The following is a 24,839-nucleotide window of genomic DNA, read 5'->3' on the forward strand; positions in this document are numbered from 1 at the left end:
GTCTGATTTGGGGAAAAGTTTAATAAAAGGAATAAAAATGAAGCTCCAAAATTTTAAGGCCCCATACAACTCCGGGGCGTCGCGTTGCTAGGTCTTTCGGTACGTAGTGACGCCACTGCAACCTACTGTAAACTAACTACCACCGGGTAAAAGGAGGAAAGTTACGGCGGTCCCGGTAAAGTTGAATTTGAGAAACAAGCTGGAAGGAAATTTTGCGTCGGCAAAAAGTAGGGGACATCCTTAACTCTGTGCCTATTTAAAATTTATTTCGTTTATGACAACAAATGATTTTGTGAATCAGTTTTCCTCCAAACTTAAAAAACATTGCTTAAAAAGACTATTGTTTGAATTAATATTATTAGCTTTTACAGCAATTTAAAGTTGTACGATTGGTGGTGTCAGTTTTTTCTCAATTCTGTTTTGGTGCCCTTTTATTTCATGTAAATTATTTACAGTGTAAATACATTTTGTGCAAAATCTACCTCCCTAAATTTACTGAGTTCAATTTCCTGATGAACAAAATCGATTGTCATCCAACGATTTTAACGTTATCGCCTTTGCGTATTTGTATGCGGAGAAGTGCACAAACACGATTTGACATTTATTTTATTTATTTATTTATTTTACGAGTCTGTGACTTTTCAGGTGTTCGAATGCTGGATGGGGACGTGACAGATGCTGTGGAGGCACAGTCTTTGAGCTTAAACCCGGAGCATATTGATATTTATAGTGCCTCGTGGGGCCCTGATGACGATGGGAAAACTGTAGACGGGCCAGGGCCCCTTGCCTCTACCGCTTTCAAAGAAGGCATCCTCAAAGTAAGTCGGCCAGCTCCTCTCAACAACGATTTAACCATTCTTTAGAGCAATTCCACCGCAACAGAAGTATCAATTGTGCAAAGTAAAGCTCTAGGTTAGGAGTTCTGAGAAGTAGCCACTGGTTACAAGAGTCACAAGGAATGGTAGCCACTTTTGACTTTTGTTAGTCTTTTTTTTTTTTTAAACATCAGCGCAAAAAATAAATAACCTTCAGGGAGTGTGCTCCGAATTAAGTTACCAAGGTGGAGTCGACTGACGCGCTGAAAATCTAAGGATTGGAAGCGTGTTGTCGTGATACACAATATGATCAGGGACGCCCAGATGGAAGGTCATGGGCGGTCACTGTAACCTTCCAAAAATTTCCTTATTCGGCAAATTTTTCTGACGATTCAGAAAAATTATCACCATTCGGCCACATTTGGAGTTCCATTCGGCAAAAGTATCATCATTCAACAAATTGAGAATTTCCGCCCTCTCAAAAGTTTAAGTTCAAGGCGGCCCTGGATATGATTTTTAACAAATAAGCAGTGATGTTCCCATTAATTTTTCTGAGTGCATACTCCCAGTAATCCATTATGCACAATATGTGTATGCTATCATATACGTAATATGTCTAAAAAATGTTTGAGAGTATACGGCGTTTATGGACTGCAAATAAAGAAACACGTAGTTGCCACTTTTGGCAATTAGGACTTGATTTTTTGGTAGCCATTTTCAATAAAATGGTCACCCATTGGCGACTGGCGACCGATAATCTAGAGCTTTACTAAAAAGATTCTGAATATGTTAGATTCTTGTTTAATTTTATCAACTTTATAAAGAATATGGAGTACTTCTAAAGCAATTGAATTCTGAAGATTTCCAGAAGCAATTCTTTAAATAATATTTTTTGGTTCAGTTACGGACGTATCTTATGAGATGTAAAGTTCATGCATTGAAAACAAGGATCTAACATATTTGAAGTTCTTGTAGATTGTTTTGTGCATCAATTGATGCGTCTAATATAGACGTATCAATCGACAATTACAGTCGTTAATAAGTTTTGTTTTAAATTTAAAAACACTCAGAATGACCTAAAAAACGTCAGAAAACACTTTTTATCTTATTTCAGCACGATATTTCAAAAGTGAAAATGGATTAGTTTCGTTTTCTGCAGAAACAGGGAGTCACGTGACCCTCCGAGAAGTGACCTAGGATGTGTCCTGCTTCTCACATGTCTTTCTTTGGTCGCCATATGCATTCGGTAGGGTACTTTAGGTATTCCTGTACAAAGTTAGGGTGTTTATATATTTAGGTATTGCCTGTATTTACTTATATCTCAAAAATGTTAACTTCCAAAACAATAGCTCTAATCCGTAACTGAGGAACGCAATAATTTTCATTTGACAGGATAAGAATCATCAAGAAAAACGAAGTCACCAAAGCTAATTTTGACGATCATTAATTTCCTTTTCAATTTAATTTAGGATCCACTTGCACTCTTAACTATTAAAACGTTTTGCATCAATATTATCGCTACGTTAGCATCTAATTATTCCTGGTTATATATTCCAGCCAGAAAGATTTCCAGTTCTTTTGATCTAATTAAGGAGTAATTGAGATTGATCGTCTAATATTAATTCGAGGCTTAGACTTTGCGTATTAAGTTGCACGACGAGAAATATGCGTGTATGATGCTGTTTTTATTCTCAAGAAGTCATACTATTTTCAGAAAACAGATTTGACGTCATCATAAAGTCATTTTCAAACTGAAAACCGCATAAAAAGAAGAATAAATAGGTCTTTGTCTAGTTTGTGAAGTAGTTACCAGCTAAAACTATCATAGTCAGAAAAAGAAAAATTTACTTCGTGCAAATCTTCTGGGAAAACTGCAAAATGAACCATTCAAAAAAGGAATTATTTGTTTACGTCATTAATCATTTGCTTAAACTATTATAATTCCTTTAGCTACTTCACTTTCTCGGTTGAGCACTTTTTTTTCTTTTTCGTTCCATGTGTCTGATATATATATATATATATATATATATATATATATATATATATATATATATATATATATATATATATATATATATATATATATTGTAACAATATTTAACTTATTGAAGCCAAATGTAACTTGTATTGTATGTGCCTTATTTTCAAAACTCAAATTAGTCTTCAATCTCATTCTGTTCTTTTATTTACATAATTCATTTATTTCAACCATCTTTTGTGCTGCGTATTCTAATTTTTAAGTTCTAAAATAATGCTTTGAAACTTAAATGAAAAACAAAATCCAATGGGAGAATTTTTATTAGAAAGATGAATTTTAATCAAAAGATTTTCAATATGTTTTGATTTAAAGTCTATGTTTTTTCATTCCTATTTGCTCTGACCAATTTCAAACTTGAGAAAAAAGTACATCTTTAAATATTGAAGTTCGCATTCTTACAACGCTTTCTATCAGAAAAATAATGGCGACAAACAATTCTTGAAAATTAAATGATTTACTATCTTCTATTGAATAATATTGTCTACCAAAAAGATTTGAACTTCCCTCTCTCACCTGGGGGTTGATATAGAGTAAAAGACTAGTTATAGGCATACTTATAGTTTTTTTTTTCTTTTTTAAATTTGGATGCAAATGTTGCAGTTCTAATTCATTGAAAAAAGTAATTCTAACGGCAACTGTATTAGATCTTAGAAATTACACTTTTATAGCTCTGATATTTTCATTAATTTTCACTTACGATTTTTTTTTTTTGAAAGCCATTGGACTTTACTGGTTTTACCAATTATGGTCCCACCCGCTTAGTTATAGTCATATTAAAGACTGTTTTTTGGTAATTATTTATTTTCACGAAATAACCCAAAAAAATAAATAACTAACTAAATAAATAAAAACAGTATTCCCTCTCAACAACATTAACACACTTTTTTTCTTACAGTATAATCAAATTGAAAGTATCTTGACTTACCAGTTCAAGCAACATTAAAATTAAAAAATGGTTAGCTCAAAAATCGCTTTTAAAAGATTTGTCGGCGCAACAACAACATGAATAAATAAATAAAAATCAGTATAACTATTCTACTGCTGAATAATTTATTTATCGTTTTGCCAAATTTAGCTTCTGTTTTATCATAAATGCTACATAATTATTTTGGCCAACAAATTATGGTCATACGTGCCCATAACTAAATACTAAGATTTTTAATTGACTAGTTAGGGGCACATTAGCTTGAAAGGATCTTAAATATCTTAAATATTGGCAGAAGAATACCAATATGATTGGAAAACGCTAAGGAGGTACCCATAAAACTGCAATTTGACAAAAAAAAAAAAAAAAAAAAAACAGCAATGTCAGGTCCTTAAGAATTCAATCCCTTCAAAAAGCCCTTTCACCCTTCAAAAACATTAATACAAAGGAAATTCTCAACTGTTAACTAAGAACCATTAAAATAATAATTCACACTGTTGATAAAAACTTATTTTTGGAAAAAAATGTGATGAGGTGCCCATAAAAGATGTTATTTTGAGAGTCCTGTAATGGGATATCTATTACATACTTGATATTGAAAATACAAGACCACAACTGGGTTGACTGCCCATAACTAGTTATTTACCCTCCTTATCTCATTTTCAAGGGAAGAAACGGATTAGGATCCATATTCGTTTGGGCATCTGGCAACGGCGGCCGTGAACACGATAACTGCAACTGTGATGGCTACACGAACTCCATGTGGACTTTGTCGATCAGCAGTGCCACCGAAAACGGCCTTGTTCCATGGTACAGCGAAGCCTGTTCTTCTACGTTGGCTACTACCTACAGCAGTGGTTCGAATGGAGAGAGGCAAATAGTAAGTGTGTTATTCATCTTTTCCAACATCAAGGCTTCGTTTTTTGATATTCAACCGTAATGTTGATTTCACACTGTAGACGACAGCAACGAAAGCTTAGGCGCAGACTCTCAGCGCATGTCATTGATTCTACAGAAGGGGCTGTCCATAAATGATATTAAACATTTTTTTCTGGGTTTTTCTTCCTCTTTTACATGCAACATAATAATTCACCATGGGCTGTTGCAGATTTTCTGCATCCTGAAAATCCGTCGACTTTAGCCGGGTTCGAACCTGCACTTGTGGCCTAAGATATCAACACACAGTGTTTCTATTAATACAAGCTAGCTGGACAAAAGTCAAGTTCAGAAACAATATTAAAAATTTTTTTGAAGATAAACGAAGGAGTTTTTGGTCGATTAAAACCTTTCAAGTGATGGTAATGATTTTACCCGTTTGTACACGGGCCAAATTTTCTGTATATAATAGCTGCACTTTTCTCATTATTAATAAGGAGTATTATAGTCAGCACACTCTAGTACAACATGTTTTCTTTCGAGTAGGGAGTTCTTTGAAGAATTATTGTAGCGCTCAAAGCTTTGTTTTAAAAAAAATATGCTGTACTCGAGTGTGCTGACTATAATACGTCTTATTATTAATGGGAAAGCTGTAGCTACTATATACAGAAAATTTAGCCCGGGTGGTTCAAATGGGTACAAGTCATTGCCATCACTTGAAAGTTTTGAAACAGGCAAAAAATCCTTTTTTCATCTTTAAAAAAAAATTAATATTGTTTAACTATCAGATAGATTAATTAAATTAAAGAAAAAAAGCACTTACTAGTATAAAAAATATCCATCTTGAACAATGAAATCCTATGAAATAAGGAACACTTTAATTTTGTGGTGATGAAATGATGTTTGGAACTCAACTGCTTTATTCAATTACAAACGGATACGTACCTTTGAACCTTATTACTCACGTGACGAAAGGGAGTTAGACAAACAAGTGACTAAGTATCTTGTTTTGGTTTATTGTTTGCATTATCCTAATACCAAAGTTTAGAATTTTGAACATGACTTTGGTCCACCTAGCTTGTACTAATCGAATCACTGTGCAACGGTCGGCTACGGAGCCTGTATATAAAGGAATGACGTCACATCGTGATTGATACATGCTTGAAAGTGAACAGACAATTTTTATGCACTAAGCTATCGAGAGGGACGTATAGTAATTTCATCTAATATTTCAGGTCACAACTGATCTTCATCATGGTTGCACGTCGACTCATACTGGAACTTCTGCTTCAGCTCCTTTGGCCGCGGGAATTTGCGCGCTTGCCTTAGAAGCCAAGTATGTATACAATTACCTCTTCGTATTTAAATACATGTTGCATGAAAAAAGCTGCATGTGTAAAACATTATTCATAATATTTTTTGTTCTTAGCTAAGTTATACACTTACAGTTAATTTTGTAAATATTTGCGCTCCCTCATCTCCTATGTAACTGCAGCAGCTACATCCGTGAAAAAAAATACGCATAGTGGATGTTGTCGTGTGGCTAGTACAAAGTTAAAAAAAAAAAGAGAGGTTACTGTAAAACAAAAGACAGAGAAATTACAAAAAAAAAAAAAAGAGTCAAATTGAGCCGAAGGCTTGAAGACAGGGACGGATACAAGGGAGGGGCGATGGGGGCGATCGTCCCTCCCTTGAGGGACTCTCCACCGGTAATTTTTCGAAAATGAAGTTCAAAAAACGCAAATTTAGACGACTTTCATTGATGTTGGGAGAAGGGAGGTTTGGGTTTGGGCCTCTATCTCGGAACTATTTCGGGAAAAAAAGTCGAAAACCTTTGGAATCAAGATTTTCAAATTAGTATACATAGGAAAAAATAAGTAATATAAATCAATCGCTCCTCCCTTGAAAAATTTCTGAATCCGTCCTTGCAACGGACTTGGTGTCCTCGTAGTGGATTTCTCGCCCTGTCCCCTGTTACTACGCATAGTAAAAACTAAAACCGAACAAATTAAGAAGTAAACCGTACGTTTTAAGTAAGATTTAATGTTGAGCAAGGACATAAGAGAAATTTATGTTCTTCAGCTTGTTGTTTATGTTCTCAGCTTGTTTAATCTCTTTCTAAAATCGAATTTTTATTAATTATTTTTTAATGAATTTTTACCAATTTTTTAAAATTATTTATTTATTTATTTATTTTTTTAAAGAAGAAATAGGACTAACTTTTTGCCTGTATTTAATTATCATAAATTTCGAAGAGAGACTATTACTGTAAAAGAGTTTATTTTCGCGCGGTATTAATTTTCGCGAGCCAGTCATAATCGCGAAAATTTAAGCCCCGCGAAATGTTTCACAGCTTTCACTTCTGCACGTATACAATTCGCGAAATTCCCGATATCTTCATTTTCACGAAAATTACTGCTTGCTAAAATCAGTGGTTTTACAGTAAACCTTGCTTGAAAATGGAAAAAAAAAAAAAAAAAGATGTGCTCTTGTTAATCAAATATTGCTGATTTTTGAAAAAAAAAAAAGTTGGCATTTTTTCAGTGTTTTCGATGTTTATGAAATATTTTTAGTGAACTTTTCTTAAGAGAGGAACGAAAAATTTACCTCACTTCTTCTATTTTAGTGCTTCCGTACGAAAGTGGTGCTGCCATCTGTTGGCTAAAAATGCTTTTAAAACAAAGATCTTGTTAATATAATTCGACTTTTTTTCTTTTTTTTTTTTTGTACAATAAAAATACTTTTCGCTTGCATTTGTATTCAAACCTTGAAAGACTAGAATTTTTAACTAAAAGAAAGAAAAAAAAAATAGTAAGAAAGAAAGAGCTGAAAAAAAAAAGTAATGTAAAAGGATATACATTTCAGACAATTTTCAATCCAATGTGTCGCCATCTGTTGTTCAAACCAGCATTGAAAAAGAAAGTGGAGAAGTGATTTTTTTTTTTTAAATCTCTGGTACAAAAATAATGAGCTATTTATTTTATTTCATTCCTTTCGTCATTTGTAATGTCATTTCTGTCGAAGTATTTATACTTTCTTTTAGTTCTTGATTTCATTCAATTTCAAAACTTAAAAAACAACAAGTTTTTCCATTTCATTTTTATTATGCGTGTTAAAAGTGCTTTAATGCCATTCTTTACCATTCATAATTAAAGAAACGATTCTACTTTTGCCTTGCTCTAGTTGAGAATTTGCAGGCATCCATCCATTCTAAAATAATATCATGAAGTCAAATATTTTATAAGTTTTGTCAATAAATTGTGATTTCTTTTATGAATTAACTTGAACTTGATCACCTTCGATAGTTTCAGTTTTGTAATAATTCATGACAGCTTAACCATTTGAATCATAAATCACATTTAGTTTTTTTACTCGATTTGTATTTAATATCTACGCTCCACAAACTAATTTTAATACTTTTCTCCACCCCATTCTATCTCTTGGTATAATATTTATTATGATATAATCTATGCCTTGGTTGGAATGCAGGTAAATTATTTGTTTAGGGGTACAAAGCAGCACAAATCACGAAGTACGCAAACTTCGGAAATAAGTTTTTAAAAGAAATGCCATACTGTTTAAATGAACATCACCATGCGTTACATGGCTTCGAAATTGATAAGTGTGCAAAACTTTTGCTGAAATATTCGTTCCCACAAATATTTATTTAAAAAACTGTCACCGGATGTAATAGCAAATTATTTTATAGTAATAGGGTTTTTTGTAGAAACTTTGATTTAAAAAAAGGGTGTGGGGGTAAAGACAGATAAAAAACTAAATAAACGTAAAGGCTTACTGTCAAAATTAACGACGGAAGAATTATTTTCAAATGAATTCATCTAAATGAAAAAAAAAATTAATATGTGCGAAAAATACATGTCCAAAGGAAAAGAAATGCGCTGAAACCTGTTTTGTGCTTTTTTTTTATGTTTTTGTTTTGAGTGGTATAGGAAAATTTTAATCAAATAGGGATTTAATTGACGATGGGCGAAAGTGATCTTGAACGAGTTTACCACAAGAAAGTTGGCGTATCGTCAGATTACGAAGGATATAGGGAGGGAGGTTATGCGTTTTAAAAAGTTTTGTATGCGTAAAATAAGAACATTTTGAGTAAAATTTTTAGAAATGTCTGCATGTATATTTAAAAATAATATTATAAAATCGCGTGTAGCTGCGGTGTTCGTTTTAAAAAGCAATTCCTAGTTAATTCGTAAGTTTTAGGGTCATTTTCTACGTGTGTCTTCTTTTATGCCGTTCCTATCCACCGCATTAAAAAATAAAAATTGCTATGTTGCGAAGAAAACTTTTTGTAGCTACTCGTGAAGTTTTGGGTGATTTTTTTTTTTTTTTTTCCTTCCGCACGAAAGAAAAAAAAAAAAAAGATTTCGGTGTAAATAAATTAAGTAGATGGCCGAAAAAAGTCGTCAGAAAAAAGAATGTAAAATAAAATTCGAACTTTTTCGAATAAAAAAGCTTAGATAGATTGGTATTGCTTTACTCTCAGTATGTTCTTCCTAAGTATAGTTGTATCAAAATCTTTAAAACTGAAAATGCCTTAATTTTTAAGTGCTATGAATTTTCATTTATTGTATGTAATATTTTTTATTTCTTACCAATTAGCAAGAAGCTCACTTGGAGAGACATGCAACATATTGTAGTTCGAACAGCCCGAAGAGCAAACCTACATGCAAAGGATTGGAAAACGAATGGTGTCGGCCGAAATGGTAATCTCAGTTTAAATTTTTAATTTAATTTCTCTTGTATTAATTAAACGTGGAACCACAAACAACACTTTGAAATGGGGGTGGGGAGCAAAATTTGTCATCTACGCAAAAAAAAATGAAGAAACTTCTTGAACATTGGACTAAAAATATCAGTTTTAAAGCAGGTGATGTTGTAGCATCAGGGGGCCCCGAACTTAATTCTTTTAGGGAATGGGGAATTCTCAATTTACCGAATGAATCTCCGAATGTTACCGAATTATAAAATAGTTGTATACATACATACAGTCTGCCCACGGATTGTATGAAATTGGCAACCGTCCAGTTAAGACGAGTCCGTCTAGATCAGGGAAAAAAGTAAAAATTTGATTCGCGTGTTCCGCTCATTTGAATGTAACTCTGTTTATGAAGAAATAACCTTTCTGGGCTTATTGACCGTGGTCGAAATGGAAAAGAAAGTCCAGACGTTTCGTCAGGCTCTGCGGCTGACATCATCAGTGGATGAGATCGCTGCGACTGTTGAGCTGCCCTGGTCGCTCTGGTATTTAAGCAAACTGCTGGTGGGTGCCGGTTCCTGATTGGATGGCGTTCTCAAACTACTGGTAGATGCCGGTTCCTGATCGGATGGCTTTCTCCTCTTGGATGGCGTTCTCCTCTGATTGGTGCTCTGGAAAGTGGAAGTGGCTTCAGATTCGAAATGTTAGCGGCCGTCAGTCTCGTCAAAACGGACCGACGTCATAATAATAATAATAATAATAATAATAAAAGACACTCTTTCAATATTGCACGACTGTCCCCAAATTTGCCAAATTGTGAGACAAAATTTGCCGACTGTGGAACTCCTTGAGAGGTCACAGTGACTTTCCGTTACCTACCATCGGGGCGGTCCCGTGCAGTATTGATACTCACGGGAAAACAATTGAAATTCCCCATACTTCTCGATTCTTGTAGAATTACAGTTGGCATGCGTGTGCGGAGCATAGCAGCAAGTCGAACTCATTGCTACTTGAAAATTTTTCTAGGGATAGTCTGACGTCCGCAGTCACCAGACGATTACATAACCCTGCTACATATTTTTATCGAACGCGCAAGTTCAAAAACAGAGGTTAGAGCTTTTTGCAACACTCACAGATGGTCGCATGTACTGTGTAGCAGAAAAAAATGTGCACGCAGGAAAATAGTACTTTCACGTTTTCTATTTGAAATAAAATGTTATCATAAAACAGGGGAGGGGGGAGTTATACAATTACATTTCATCACTTTTTCATTCTAAATGTTAAACATTCTAAACGTTAAGAATTAAAATAGTACACATCCCTTATTTTCCTGCTGAAGCCCAGTGGCTCAGTGTAACGCTTCGCGCTTCCCTGCCGCAGGTCCAGGTTCTGTCCTCGGGTCTACCATAGTCGACTCAGCCGTTCATACTTTCAGTGGGTCGATAAAATGAGTACCTAGCATGCTTGAGAACTAAAACCTGGAGGTTCCGCTTTGGGCTGACCACCTAACCGGAACATCTGCTTAGCACCCCAGAGCCCTTGGTCAGGAAGACTGGGTTGGGAACCGTTGGCATTGGCCCCATGAGCTGTCATGCCTCTGGGTTTAGTTTGGTTTTATTTTCCTCCTATCTTCCATTTCATTCTTTCGAAGTTCGGTTTTTATAGAATTGATTACTATTGTGATGTCTGTTATTTTCGTACATATCACTCCTCTAAAAAATGTCAAGAAATGTCTTTACGCCTTAAAGAGAAAAATAACCTAGCTATATCTCTGCCTGTGTAGTTGCACAAGCTAAAGAAGAAATGGCGTATGATTGCATTAATTTATCCATGTTAAATTTTAGCTAAGTTCCGCAACTGATCATATAACCTGATGACGTTCTTAGCTGAAGCTGCTTTTTAGAATACCTCAAACATGCTCGATGGATCAAGATCTGCTGACTGTCAAATCATTGTAAAACATACTGTTTTGTAGACAAGGTTGTGAGAATCTTGCCAGTATGTGGCAGAGGGTTATTTTTTTTTTTTTTACACCTTCTTTAAAATGATCGCGCATCAGGGTAGGATACCCATAGTTTGCTAGTAACAAATGCTGGATTATACCGCTAACCTTTCTGCTACCCCACACGCATACAATGCTTATCAGCAGTGATAGATAAATGGGATTTGTCGCTGAAGATCATATTCCTCGATTAAGACTGCCACCTTGCGTAAAATCGATACTAATCCCGACAACACTCAAAGGCTCAAATGAACGACGGACGTCGAGACTTTATCGGAGATTCGACACAGATATGGTACTCCTTTAATATCATTTGATTCGTCGAAAATGGCGTAGAGTAGATGACATTGACACTGTTAGTGTAAGATACAGAAGTGGCTGTTCTCTTGATTGCTAAATCCTGTCCTAAATCTGCAGCTTTGGTGACTGACTGGCCATTCTTTTATAAAATGCTTCCAAGACCGCGCAAATATCAAGTTGCTATGCTTTCCCTACTCTCTTTCATGAGATTTATTATAAGAAAAGTCTTAACAACAGTTAACAGAACCTTCGAACCTTGTTTAAAATCCCGTGTATAAAAACAGCTGTCCAGTTTCAATTACTCTGGAATTTAAGTTATTACCTGCAAACTTAAAATGCTGTCTATTGCATTAATTTAAATCGATTTTGCCCAAGTATACTGTTGGTCAGTGTTGCTGAACCAATAATCATTTGCGTAATAAATAAAAATCTCACGAGCATGCAACCTTTCGCTGCCCTGACTCCATCTTCACTCACTGTTTTTCTTTTTACTTTCTTCTATATCTAATATATAGAAGAAAGTATTGGATTCGTGCAAATTTTCGAATTTCGAATTTTGACAGATTCGAACGTTTTGAGGTGTGCTGAGTCCATTTCGACTACTTTTGGAAAATGTCTGTCTGTCTGTGTGTGTGTATGTGTGTGTGTCACGTCTGTGTGTGACCAGTTTTTTGTGGCCGCTCTACAGCAAAAACTACCGCATGAAATTGAACGAAATTTGGTACACATATGTGCCCCTATGTGAACTTGTGCCCATTGGTTTTTGGCGCAAATTCCTCCAAGGGGGGTGGAGCAATGGGATGTTTTTTGAGTTACGCGTGCTTGCTATTCCTCAGGAAGTAACTGGCGGAATCAAACAAAATTTGGTCCACATGTTGCCCCTAACAGGAGCAGGTGCTGATTCAATTTTGGTGTCAATAGCTCAAACGGGGGTTGAGTTATAGAACGTTTTTTGTCGTCAATTGTGACTGCTGTATCTCAAGAAATAACGAACGGAATCAAACAAAATTTTTTTGACAAGTAGCCCTTAGTGGGTATAAGAGCTGATTTTATTTTGGTGTCAACAGCTAAAAAGGGGGTAGCGCAATCGCCCGTTCTTTTTTTCCATTGTGAGTGCCCTATCTCAAGAAGTAATGCTACGTTCTGGCTAAAATTTGGAATATATGTGAATCCATACGTAAACAGGCTTTGGTTCAATTTTGACTCCAATCGCTCCAAGAAGTGTTGATTTTTTTTTTTTTTTTTTGCGAATAAAAATAGCTTTATTAATGCAACAATAAGAAAGATAAATCGTAATAGATTGTCATCTGCGTATTTCTCGTGATTTTAATTGTATGGAAATGATCGGAAATATTCTATTCTATTCTATTCAAGAGTCACAACTGACTTCAACTGTATTTATGTCGAGGACTGCATACTAAGTGCCTTGCCTCCATTATTTTTATATACCGATAGATGGCAGCACCATCACCGGATCGAACAGTTAGTGAGAATTTTGAACTAGTCCAGGAGCTAATAGCTACCTAGTACTAGCACCCCCAGAGGTATTGTTTCACTTGGAGGACATTGAGACCACGAGCATATTTAACGTCGCCCAGTCCCCATTAATGACGACGGTGGGTCTTCGACCAGCGAGGATCGAACCCGAGGCCCTCCGGTCCCGAGTCCAATGCCTTACCGATCAGGCTACCACGGCCCCGATCGGAAATATTATCTCAATGATTTAAAAATTTTAACTGTTGCCATCTTATGTTTGTTAATAAATAAAATATTTGTAATTATTTCAAGCAAGGCTTTTAGAATAACTTTCAATTTTCGCTCTTTGCTTTGCTTTTACAATAATTCAGACATTGGGATAGTCGTCAAGTTTTTGCATGTGTAATTTTGTTTTTGTTAGGAATATTGCTTCCTCGTCAAGCATGGGGAGGGATCAGAAAAAGGAAAAATATAGAAGAAAGTTTCGTGATGGCCACAACATACTAGTTTCTTTTTACTTTCTTCTATATCTAATATATAGAAGAAAGTATTGGATTCGTGCAAATTTTCGAATTTTGACGGAATTGAACGTTTTGAGGTGTACTGAGTCCATTTCGACTATTTTTGGAAAATGTCTGTCTGTCTGTGTGTATGTGTATGTGTGTCACGTCTGTGTGTGACCAGTTTTTTGTGGCCGCTCTACAGCAAAAACTACCGCATGAAATCGAACGAAATTTATTACACATATGTGCCGCTATGTGAACTTGTGCCCATTTGTTTTTGGCGCGAATTCCTCCAAGGGGGGTGGAGCAATGGGACGTTTTTTGAGTTGCGCGTGCTTGCTATTCCTCAGGAAGTAACTGGCAGAATCAAACAAAATTTGGTCCATATGTTGCCATTAACAAGAACAGGTGCTGATTAAATTTTGGTGTCAATAACTCAAACGGGGGTTGAGCTATAGAACGTTTTTTGTCGTCAATTGTGACTGCTGTATATCTCAAGAAATAATGAACGGAATGAAAGAAAAATTTATCGGCAAGTAGCCCTTAGTGGGTATAAGAGCTGATTTTATTTTGGTGTCAACAGCTAAAAAGGGGGTAGCGCAATCACCCGTTCTTTTTTTCCATTGTGAGTGCCCTATCTCAAGAAGTAATGCTACGTTCTGGTTGAAATTTGGAATATATGTGAATCCATATGTAAACAGGCTTCGGTTCAATTTTGACGCCAATAGCTCCAAGAGGTGTTGATTTTTTTTTTTTTTTTTTTTTTTTTTTTTTTGCGAATAAAAATAGCTTTATTAATGCAGCAATAAGAAAGATAAATCGTAATAGATTGTCGTCTGCGTATTTCTCGTGATTTTAATTGTATGGAAATGATCGGAAATATTCATAGACTAATAATAAGAGTAGACCGAGCTTTCTCATTCTTGCTGATGAAGAAAATTGGTTCATAGATGTATCATGTGACTAGTGGATGGGCTTGGCGAAGACTTTGGCAGCATGGTTGCTAGATGGCAGCATTATCTATAGTTTGGCACTCGACATGTATTTTAAGACAATGTGTTTTCATTAAAAAAAACTTCCAGGTGCAGAGATTGAACTGTTTTTCTTTTAGTTATGCATTATTTTGACATTGGTAATAGTTTTTGATCAGTTTTCAGTAACTTTTATTTCATTTGGAGCCGTCAGCGTTGGCGTGAACGAATTGGCGTAAACGTTTTGCGTTAACGCAAAAATGTACTAATCGGTATCTTAAATTGAAACTGTAGGTAAAAATCTTACCGTTTGCCGATTCTTCTTGGTCGCTTGCATCTTTTATTGCTTAGAGAGTTATTGAAATTGACTAAAGAAAATGCACAATACTATCTAAACGAAAAACTCACTATATTAACAAAATATTTACAACTTAGAATAACAAATTTACAAATCGGACTCCATAAAAGATCATTCTTCCGTGTTCGATCAATTCTATTTATTTTATTTCTCGCTGGCGTTGATCGTCTGCTACGACTAACGCCCGCTGTTGCTAGGATATCCACCAGTCACATGGTTTGGTTTATGAGCAGCAAAAGGGTTGCCATAGCTCGGTCTACTCTTATTATTAGTCTATGGAAATATTATCTCAATGATTTAAAATTTTTAACTGTTGCCATCTTATGTTTGTTCACAAATAAAATATTTGTAATTAATTCAAGCAAGGCTTTTAAAATAACTTTCAATTTTCGCTCTTTGCTTTGCTTTTGCAATAATTCAGACATTGAGATGGTCGTCAAGTTTTTGCATGTGTAATTTTGTTTTTGTTGGGAATATTGCTTCCTCATCAAGCATGGGGAGGGATCAGAAAAAAAAAATATATATATATATATATATACAGTCGAACCTCCATATATCGAACTTCCACATATCAAAATTTTCTATATATCGAAATCCCAGCAAATTTCTATGTTCATCATATAGAAAAATAGTTTCTATATATCGAAAAAATCCCTATATATCGAATTTTTTTTCGAGACATTCGTAGATTTTTTTTCCTCTTTAGACTGTTTGTCTCATGAAAAATGAAGGTTAGAGGAGAAAATTACGTCCACTAAAGGTTACTGCGGAACTCATAAGAAATCTGGGGTTGAAAGGTGTGTAGTTACGTCGTTGTTCCGTTCTGAAGTTCTTAAATTCCCTTAAGTTTATTTCAAAACTTAGCTGTAACCAGTAACACTGTAAAATCAGTTTCAAATTATCCCTTTTGTTTGTTGATTATCATTTCTAGTCTTCTTAGCTTCAGTAAAAATCAGTCAAGTTAAGTAGATTAATTTTTCACTTTTCTCTCGATCACATTTGTTAAAACGAAAATCCCCTAATGTTGCGATCAAGTTGAATTGCCGAAGAATATGAAGATGTATAGTTGGCGTAAAAATATCATTTCTGTTAATTTTTTCATCATCAACTTTCAATTAATCCGATACTCGTGTAAACTATAAATTGGGTATCATACACGAAAGTCAGCTTTTATTTTAATGTTTTCGGAGACTTATATGATAAAATAAGATCGTTTCCATATATCGAAATTTCTATATATCGAATTTTTTTGCGACAATTTGCTACTTCGATATATGGAGGTCCGACTGTGTATATATATATATATATATATATATATATATATATATATATATATATATATATATATATATATATATATATATAGAAGAAAGTTTCGTGATGGCCACAACATACTAGTTTTTGAAACGTTATGTGCAATCAACAAGCTGCAACTAATTGGAACTTTTGAATAATTTACTTTTTTTTTTTTTTTGCAGTTAGTCATTCTTTTGGGTATGGTCTTATGGATGCTGGTGCCATGGTCAGATTAGCTCGCAAATGGAATACTGCCCCTGTCCAGAAATTGTGCGAAATACGGTCAGATCACGCAGACAAGTATGTTTTTTTTTCTCTTGCATATTAAATAATGCTGCATGTGTACTATTTATTATCTATTGATCATGAAATACCAATTGTTTATTCAATTAGCTGTGCTCTCAGGCGGTGCCAGTGCTAAGAGTTTATATTAAAAAAACTTTGAGATGTTGAAAATCTCTTTCCCTTTCTCCCTCAAATGAAAGGAATAAAAAAAAAAAAAAATGAATGCACACTCATAATGAAACATAAGCTTCAAGCATCTTTTCCTCACACTGTATGAATAACGAAAGCCACTGAAAACCCGTCCCTACCCAGGGAAAAAATGAATTAAATTAAGCTTCGCAATTAGGACGAAGCAATAATCCCAAAGCACTCTAAAAAAAAAAGTAAATTTCAGTAAAACTTCAATAAGTCGAACTTCGAAGAGCCAAAAATTTTGATAAGCCGAAGTAAATCTTTATTCCAGTCTAATTGAATGGAAAATTAATGTTATTTATTTTCGATTAGCCGAATTTCGAGGAGTCAAATTATTTGATAAGCCGAATTTTATTTCATGACCGTCGTTAAATTTTCCTTGCTAACGTAACTCTATAAGTCAAAGTCGCCCCCCCCCCCCCCTCGATAGTATGAACAAAAAGAAAGGCTAAATTTACAAATTGAGTGGAGTTTCTTTACAAAAGAAAATGAACATTCAATGAAACACAGATTTTATGGATTTTGTTACAGTTGATGACGTAATTTAAGTCACAGAGAATTCACCTGCTGAAGATATTTTATGATGCGTAGGTGAAAATAGCGGCAACGTTTCTGGTGTTGAAGAGAAGTAAGAACTTGAAACAGTAATAAAATTACCTTCTTTTCAAAGCATTAGAAGAGCAGCAGTATTGCGCGTTTTCTGATTCCTTCCGAATGTTTCCGACATCTCGTTTGCAGATATTTTTTATAAAATATATTTTTTTTAAATAAGAAAAAACTGTTATACAGGGTCTGGATAAAAAGTAATGAAACTGAGCTGTGTTCTAAGAATTTATTTCAATTATTAATACTCGCACCTAAAATTCTTCAAAATAAGAACCTTGGCCTAGCACACACTTATCCCAACGAGTCTTGTAAGCTTTGAAGGCTGCTTTGTAGTCTGCTTCCAGAATGTCCTTTAAAAGTCTTGTACTAGCACTTTCACATCATCCAGAGTTCTATGGTGATGTCCTTTTAGTGATGTATTTATTTTCGGGAATAGAAAGAAGTCTGCTGGAGATAAATAGTGGCTGTAGGCAGGCTGGGGAAGCTTAGAGATACCATTATTGACTAGGAAGTCTTGGAAGATGAAGCAGGTGTTTCCAGCATTTCTCAAGTTTTCAGCGATGATGCTATGAACTGTCATTTTATCAAGTTCAACTTCATCTGCAATCATTCTCACGCTTAACCGGCAGTCCGAATTTAACACAACACGCACTCGTTCCACATTTGCGTACGTTCTGCTGTTTGACGGACATCCTGTTTGAGATTCATCCTCGACGCTCCCCGGCCATCTTTGAAACACTTGTGCCAGCAAAACGCATGCGCGTTTGACATACAATTATCTCCGAACACTAGCTTACACATCTTTGAAGTATCTGAGGCCGATTTACCAAGTTCCACACAAAGCTTAATCGCGCAACGCTGCTCAAATGTTCTTTGCATTTTGGAGCTGGAACCGACGTTAGCAACAGAGGTACACTATAACCACGATGCTACCCAAACAAAGGCTACCAGGCGATTGCGGACCGGAGTGAGTCCCACCAGTAACCCCCACCACGACCTAACCAGTTTGTGCGAACTTGAGAGGTATAGTCGCAACAGGAAAAAATGAGTCTCATAACTTATTTCAAAATAAAAATTTGATTTGTTTTCCAACCATTACAAATGCTTGAATTTATATAGTGAATATTTTTACATTTTAGTTATGCACATGGTTACTTGATACTTTATTCCATCAATTTTTGCTCACATTATAAATTTAATGAGTTTTAGTGGTAGTAATTCTGTAATTTTTTTTTCGTTTTTAATGAGCCGAATTTTCGATAACTCGAATTATTTTTGATTCCTTTGCAACTTCGACTTATGGAAGTTTCACTGTATTTACAATGCGCATTACAATTAGAACACGATGAAAATCCCCTGTCCTAAAAATAAAATTTAACCGCACTACGCTTTACAACTAACTAGAAGTAAATGAAAATACCTTTCTGAAGAAAAATTAATTAATCATAATAAGCATCAATGGCATTTCCTATTTATTTTCTGTTTATCATGTTATAATAATTGGGAGGATTTGTAACAGTACTCCCCACCCCCGCTCCCCTCTCTGAAACGTGCAAATGTTCTCTTTTTGACCATTGAAGTGCACTAAAACTAACGATATCCCCCTCCGAAGTTTTAATTATATCCACTCTCGAATTTTTTTCTGGCTCCGCTACTAATAAGCATTAAAGTTAGAACAAAAGGAAAATCCTCCACTTTCCGAAAGAGAAAATAATTTACAGCTTTATACATAAATAAGTGATTAAATATAAAGTACCACATTAAGTAATAATGCTTTTCAATTTCCTGAAAATTATTTCTAAATCGAGCAATAAAGTTGAACATCCTTGGGAAAAATTGGCGTATGAGGTGTGCTTGTGTGTGTGTGTGTGTGTACAATATCTAAAAAGCAACTAAGAATATGGCATCGTATTAAATTAGTTTAACGTATCTACTTAGTGTTTTAACATTTTTGTTATTTTTAGAAGTTATAGTTGTTTTTGTCAACGTCTCAAATCTTTTTATAGACTAATTCCCGCCAAAAGTCACGTGGAGCTCAGTCTGTATGTGCGTTGTGAACATGTTCGCTTTCTGGAACACGTGCAAGCCAAATTGACGCTGACAGCCACCAGGCGTGGAGACATTCACATATACCTCACATCACCATCGGGAACGAGGTAAGCTCACAATTATTGATTCCAGGATGAATGACATTAATACTCTTTCAATTCATTTATTATCTAATGAAACGATGTACCCGAAAATTACGCAAAATGTTTCATTTTGCTTTTCAATTAGTTTGGAACTCATATGCTTTACTTGCAATGTACCGACAGCCAGAAGAAAAAATGACATCTAGATACTGCGGATTCGTCCTTGTTAGGGACTGATCAGTGTGGAACAGTCAATAACCGAGCTGGAGGCAGAGGTTCTTTCATTGAAGCTGAGATTACCAAAAAACTGGTAGATAAACTTAATTTATCACATAAGCGAGAGACCGCAAGCAATGATGCGGCACAACTCGAAAATGAAGGTCAAGACCGGGTTGGTCAAGGGGTTATAACAAGGACAAAACTGCAGTCTTTGGATGTTATGACCGTAAAGCTCTAGATAATCGGTTGGCAGCTGCCAAAGGGAACCACTTCATTGAAAATGGTAACCAAGGAAGTCGAGGTCGAAGGTTCTAAAATTTGATGAGTCGGAGTCGGAGCCTGGGTCAGTTATTTTCCTTCCGACTCCGAAACCTTGGTTTAAACTAAAAATTGCTGTTTATAAGACGTATTATGAAAAGCAGCTGTCGCTTACAAAAGTCACAAAACTTACGAATAAAACCATGCTTCGTTGAAAACCAATAAGTCGTTCGATGAAAATTTCCTTACTATTGTGAAAACGCAAACACATTAAAAAGAAAAAGTGAAGCTATGAAATACGACCGTCATTTTATTTTATTTATTTTTTCTTTATTTGTTTTGTTTGTGTCCTTTTCAATGATTTTTTCGAACGTAATGATTAAATATATTGTGTTGTTTCATATTTAAAAAAAAAAAAAACTGCTTCATTATCCGTTAATACTCGACTTTCAGATCCACTTTGCTTGCCCAACGACCTATTGATGGTTCCAGAGCTGGCTTTCAATCCTGGCCTTTTATGACCGTCCATAATTGGGGAGAGAATCCAGATGGTCTTTGGAAACTGGAAGTCCATAATGAGGGACGTTTCTATGGTAAGCTTTCCCCCCCCCCTAACCGCACACACAGTTTGTTCTTTTTCTTTCAAACTAATTTACTTTCTCGTTTTGTTTCGTACAACTTCAAAGAAACCGGTTTTTGGTATTCTGTAAAAGAAAGACTTCAATAAAGCTTTAAGTTTTTCAATCTTTTTAAAGTATTTGTTTTAACTCAAAACCCTTCTCCCTCCAAACCTATTGACGTTATACTACAGTGTTTGTTTCAATATTGAATTTCCTGCGTTATACATTTTAAAGCTCTACATTTATCTTTTTTTTTTCATTTTTTATTTATTTTTCCATACTTTGGTATTCTTCTTTTGTGGAGTTTTAACTGTTATGTAATTTACTGAGGAACTTAGAAACTCTATTTAGTAATGATGTGACTATCAATATTTCTGACTTGAATTTCCTTCAGGACAAAATTGTTGACCACTGTGTACTTGCTGAAGATAAAGATGCTATAGTGTGTTACAACTTTTTATGAAATATTTTACAAAAACTTTAAGAACTTTCCAACAAATTCTTTTTAAAAAAAAAATCTATTATTTTGGTTTCAGATTAAAATAGTGATGCTTTTTTATCTAATGTTTTACTCATATATGAGTAATATACTCTCTCTGTATATATAATCTATCAGTGCAAAAACAATTTAAAATGCCCGACATTGTATTGTACAGCTGTTTCGCATGCTTAAATATGCCCCCCCCCTCCTCTTTTTTTGTAGTTTTAAACATATAAGCGTTGCTTAATTTCGATAACAATTTCGTTTGACTAACCTTTGATGTAAGACTTTATTTTTCTTTGTTCCTATTTTTGTTAGACTTTGTTAATATTTTTTTAATCACGGGTACTGTCCAATTATTTAAAATAAATTGAATTGAGTCGGTTATGAACTAAATTTATAATTACAAAATATACCAATGAAAATCTACCACATGTGCCAATAAAAATCCTGAAGTTTGAAAATCATTTAACCCTTCTTCTGTGACGTCCAAACTCAGTTAGGGTGACGCCAAGATTAAAATGCCCGACCTGAGCTCAGCCAGGAGAAAAATCAGTGTTTCAATTCCTTAAAGCCTGAACTGAGTTCGTCCAATGCATAATATGTAATTGATCATATATTTTTTGCCAAGATTCCCATTCCAACAGCCACAAGTGCGTGCAACAAGTGACAACGTGCAAGTTATACGTGCTACACAGCATACGTACAGTTATACGTGCAACAAGTGAGAGTAGGAATTCGATATTTTGAACTATTTTTTGATGAAAATTTGATCCACAGCATTACGAATGCTGCTAATATGTATTGAAAGGCAAAATTTGAAGATAAAAAGCCATGGATGTCCACAATTAAAAATCAAATTAAAAGATTTCTGTTGCTGCACATGTTTTACAGGGATTATTCATGTTGTTGTTTCTGATGCCCCTTGGAGCACACAAGGTGATGAATAACGAAGTCGTTAATCCGTTTTTGAGGCTAATATAAGCGGCTTCCATTTGACTGAAAGTCCGACTTTTACTCAGACAGATAGGACAATGCAGATTTTATTACACTTACCTTTCATCTCGCTTCCAAAAATCTTTTGCCAAAAGAAAAATTTGCATATCGGAAAGGCCACAGCACTACTGATCAGGTTTTGTATTTATGCCAAAGGATCAGGGATGCTCAAAACAGCAAGCCAACCAATCACACCGCTGCTGTATTTTTGGATCTCTCTAAAGCTTTTGATAGAGTCTAGTGGAACCGTCTAATAATTAAACTTCATGATAAATTTGGAATAGAAGGCAGAGCACTCTCTTGGATAGCAGATTTTTTAAGGGATAGACTGATTCGTGTTAAATATAATGGAGTTCTATCCAGTTGCTACAGAATGCATCAAGGTGTCCCTCAGGGATCCGGTCCTTAGCCCAACCTTGTTCTCATTGTACTTGGCCGGGATTGAAAAGATAATATCTGATGGAGGGTGTGAAGTTGGAATGTTCGCTGATGACATTGTCCTGTGGTGCTCTGGCCCCGATGTCAGTCTTATAGAATCAACTCTAAATTCAACGTTAATTGATGTGAAGAACTTTGCAGATGACTTCAAACTGGTTTTTAATGTTTCAAAGTCATATGCGGGATTCTTTACTACTAATAAACATCTTTACTCGTATCGCCCCCAGATTATCTTTAATAACCAGCTTCTCTCATATGTCAAACACCCTAAGTACCTGTGTTTCGTTTTGGATCCAGAGATCACGTGCAATGGGCACTTACTACATTTGGTCAACAAGAGTCGCAAGAGACTGAACATCCTTAAGTACATCTGTGGAAGAAATTGGGGTGCTGATGCAAAAACACTCAGGGCAACGTATATTGCTCTTATTAGACCTATCCTAGAGTATGGGTCCCCAGTATACTTCAGCGCCTCTTTAACGAATCTCTCCAAATTAGAGAGGGTTCAGTTATGTGCAGTTCGTATCATAACAGGTTTGAAAAGCAGCTGCCCGAACGACATTGTACTCAATGAGGCAAATCTTCCACCACTTGGCCTTTAAAGAAACTCAAACTTGGTTAAATATTTTAACAAATTACGCAGCTATGGAAACTATAATAGAACATCAGAATATTTGTGTAATTGGATAAATAATCAAAGATTAAAGAAATACTAGCTGCGTGCCCGGCGTTGCACGGGCTACCTAAAAAATGTAAGAGCAGTCCAGTTGATGCTTTTGTAGTACACTGACAATAGTTTCTAACGCGTTAAGGAATAAATAAATGCGCGTAAAGCAAGGTTTTCAAAACACCAGTAAAACATATTTTTGCCAAAACACCTCATCAACGTTAATAATCGTTATCAATGATACAAGTTATGAGTACATTTTCAGTCAGCACAAAAGGGGAAAATATATGCATTATCAACTATAATCTTTACTCACGTTAAACTGAATTACATCTGATAGACTATATCGGAAATATTTATGCACAATAACAATCCGCTTTTTACATAAAATAGTCTACTACCCGGCGTTGCCCGGGTGTTTATTAATGCAACATACCACTCAGATAAATATTTGGATCTATTCTATCCACATGGTCGTACAAGAATTACATCAATCCGTTTTCCAGGTACAAACCCTCAAAGAACTCAAATAACTTGTAAATCACTCATTTACTTTACGACGTGCACGGTCCTCCTCGAAAATGAAAGTTATGTCATGTGACGCGTATTTAACAATCAGGCTTGAACAAAAAAAAAAAAAAAAAAAAAAAAAACAGCAAAATTTTGCTGCAGATTACGGCAAAATAATCGAAAAGTAAACAACTTAAACACCCTGATTACAGGAAAAGCCTTAAAACAAAAGCCTAATTTTATTTCTTTATATTCGAGAAAAAAAATTGCAACAGATGTTTCTTTTCAATGATTTTCTTCACGCTGTAAATTTTAATAAAAGCGTTCATCCGGAAAGTTGAGTTGAAGCACTGAATAATAATTTGAATGGAGGAAAGCCTTCGAAAAATATGGATTTTATTTTGAAATCTAAGAGTCATAATTAATAATTTTTAATTGATATCTCCGCTAATTATTATCGGAGGATTATGTTAAATAGCCAAACATGAAGACGGGAAGATGACGAATCCATCGATACCTGGTTCGATGGTCAGTTCACTGTCGTTCGGGAGAAGAAGCTTGGACATAGATAGATAGATAGATAGATACTCAGATTTTATATGTATAAGATAGCCCATTTAGTTTGGCTGATAATATGAAGATAATTTCTAAATCAGTAGAGCAGTCCTCTCTAAGACCTTGTGTGAGCTCGATTGTGGGTCTACCCGGAGTTCACTTCCATACTGAACTTACGTCCGTCACTAACAAAAACACAGATGCTCCAGATTATTTAAGACAGTTGGCTCTAGAAGTTACAGATGGCATCCCGAGTGATGCCATTTTGATTTACACAGATGGCAGTAAAGATGAATTGAATAACACTGGGAGTGGTGTCTTTATCGAAAGTCTTTCTGTTCAGCTTTCCAGACGCAACCCGGATAACTGTTCGGTATTCAGAAGTGAATTAATCGCCATAAATGAAGGATTAAGTACCATCCTTCACGACACTAAATATGGTGACATTTGGATCCTTACTGATAGTCGGAGCTCGATTCAATACCTACAGAACTGGAGCAGTGTGTGCGACCTTGTGGGTTTTCAGATTATCACCCACCTCAAAAATCTAACCAAGGGAACAGAAGTCCACTTTCAGTGGATTCCCTCTCATGTATACATCCA

At 35.2% G+C, this 24,839-nt stretch overlaps 1 protein-coding gene across 3 annotated transcripts in view; it reads left to right on the forward strand.

Annotated features, from left to right (window-relative positions):
• LOC129223976 (furin-like protease 1, isoforms 1/1-X/2) overlaps window positions 1-24,839 on the forward strand; it is a 414,934-nt gene that overhangs the window by 338,826 nt on the left and 51,269 nt on the right. For all 3 annotated transcript variants that reach the window (XM_054858365.1, XM_054858364.1, XM_054858366.1), the window contains exons 7-13: window positions 646-818; window positions 4,446-4,658; window positions 5,890-5,990; window positions 9,275-9,378; window positions 16,460-16,577; window positions 19,367-19,516; window positions 20,423-20,562. In XM_054858365.1, coding sequence (XP_054714340.1) covers window positions 646-818; window positions 4,446-4,658; window positions 5,890-5,990; window positions 9,275-9,378; window positions 16,460-16,577; window positions 19,367-19,516; window positions 20,423-20,562 — 999 coding nt within the window. The remainder of the gene's footprint in view (window positions 1-645; window positions 819-4,445; window positions 4,659-5,889; window positions 5,991-9,274; window positions 9,379-16,459; window positions 16,578-19,366; window positions 19,517-20,422; window positions 20,563-24,839) is intronic.

Source organism: Uloborus diversus, chromosome 6 (assembly GCF_026930045.1).
Source record: "Uloborus diversus isolate 005 chromosome 6, Udiv.v.3.1, whole genome shotgun sequence".
NCBI classification, from domain to species: Eukaryota; Metazoa; Arthropoda; class Arachnida; order Araneae; family Uloboridae; genus Uloborus; species Uloborus diversus.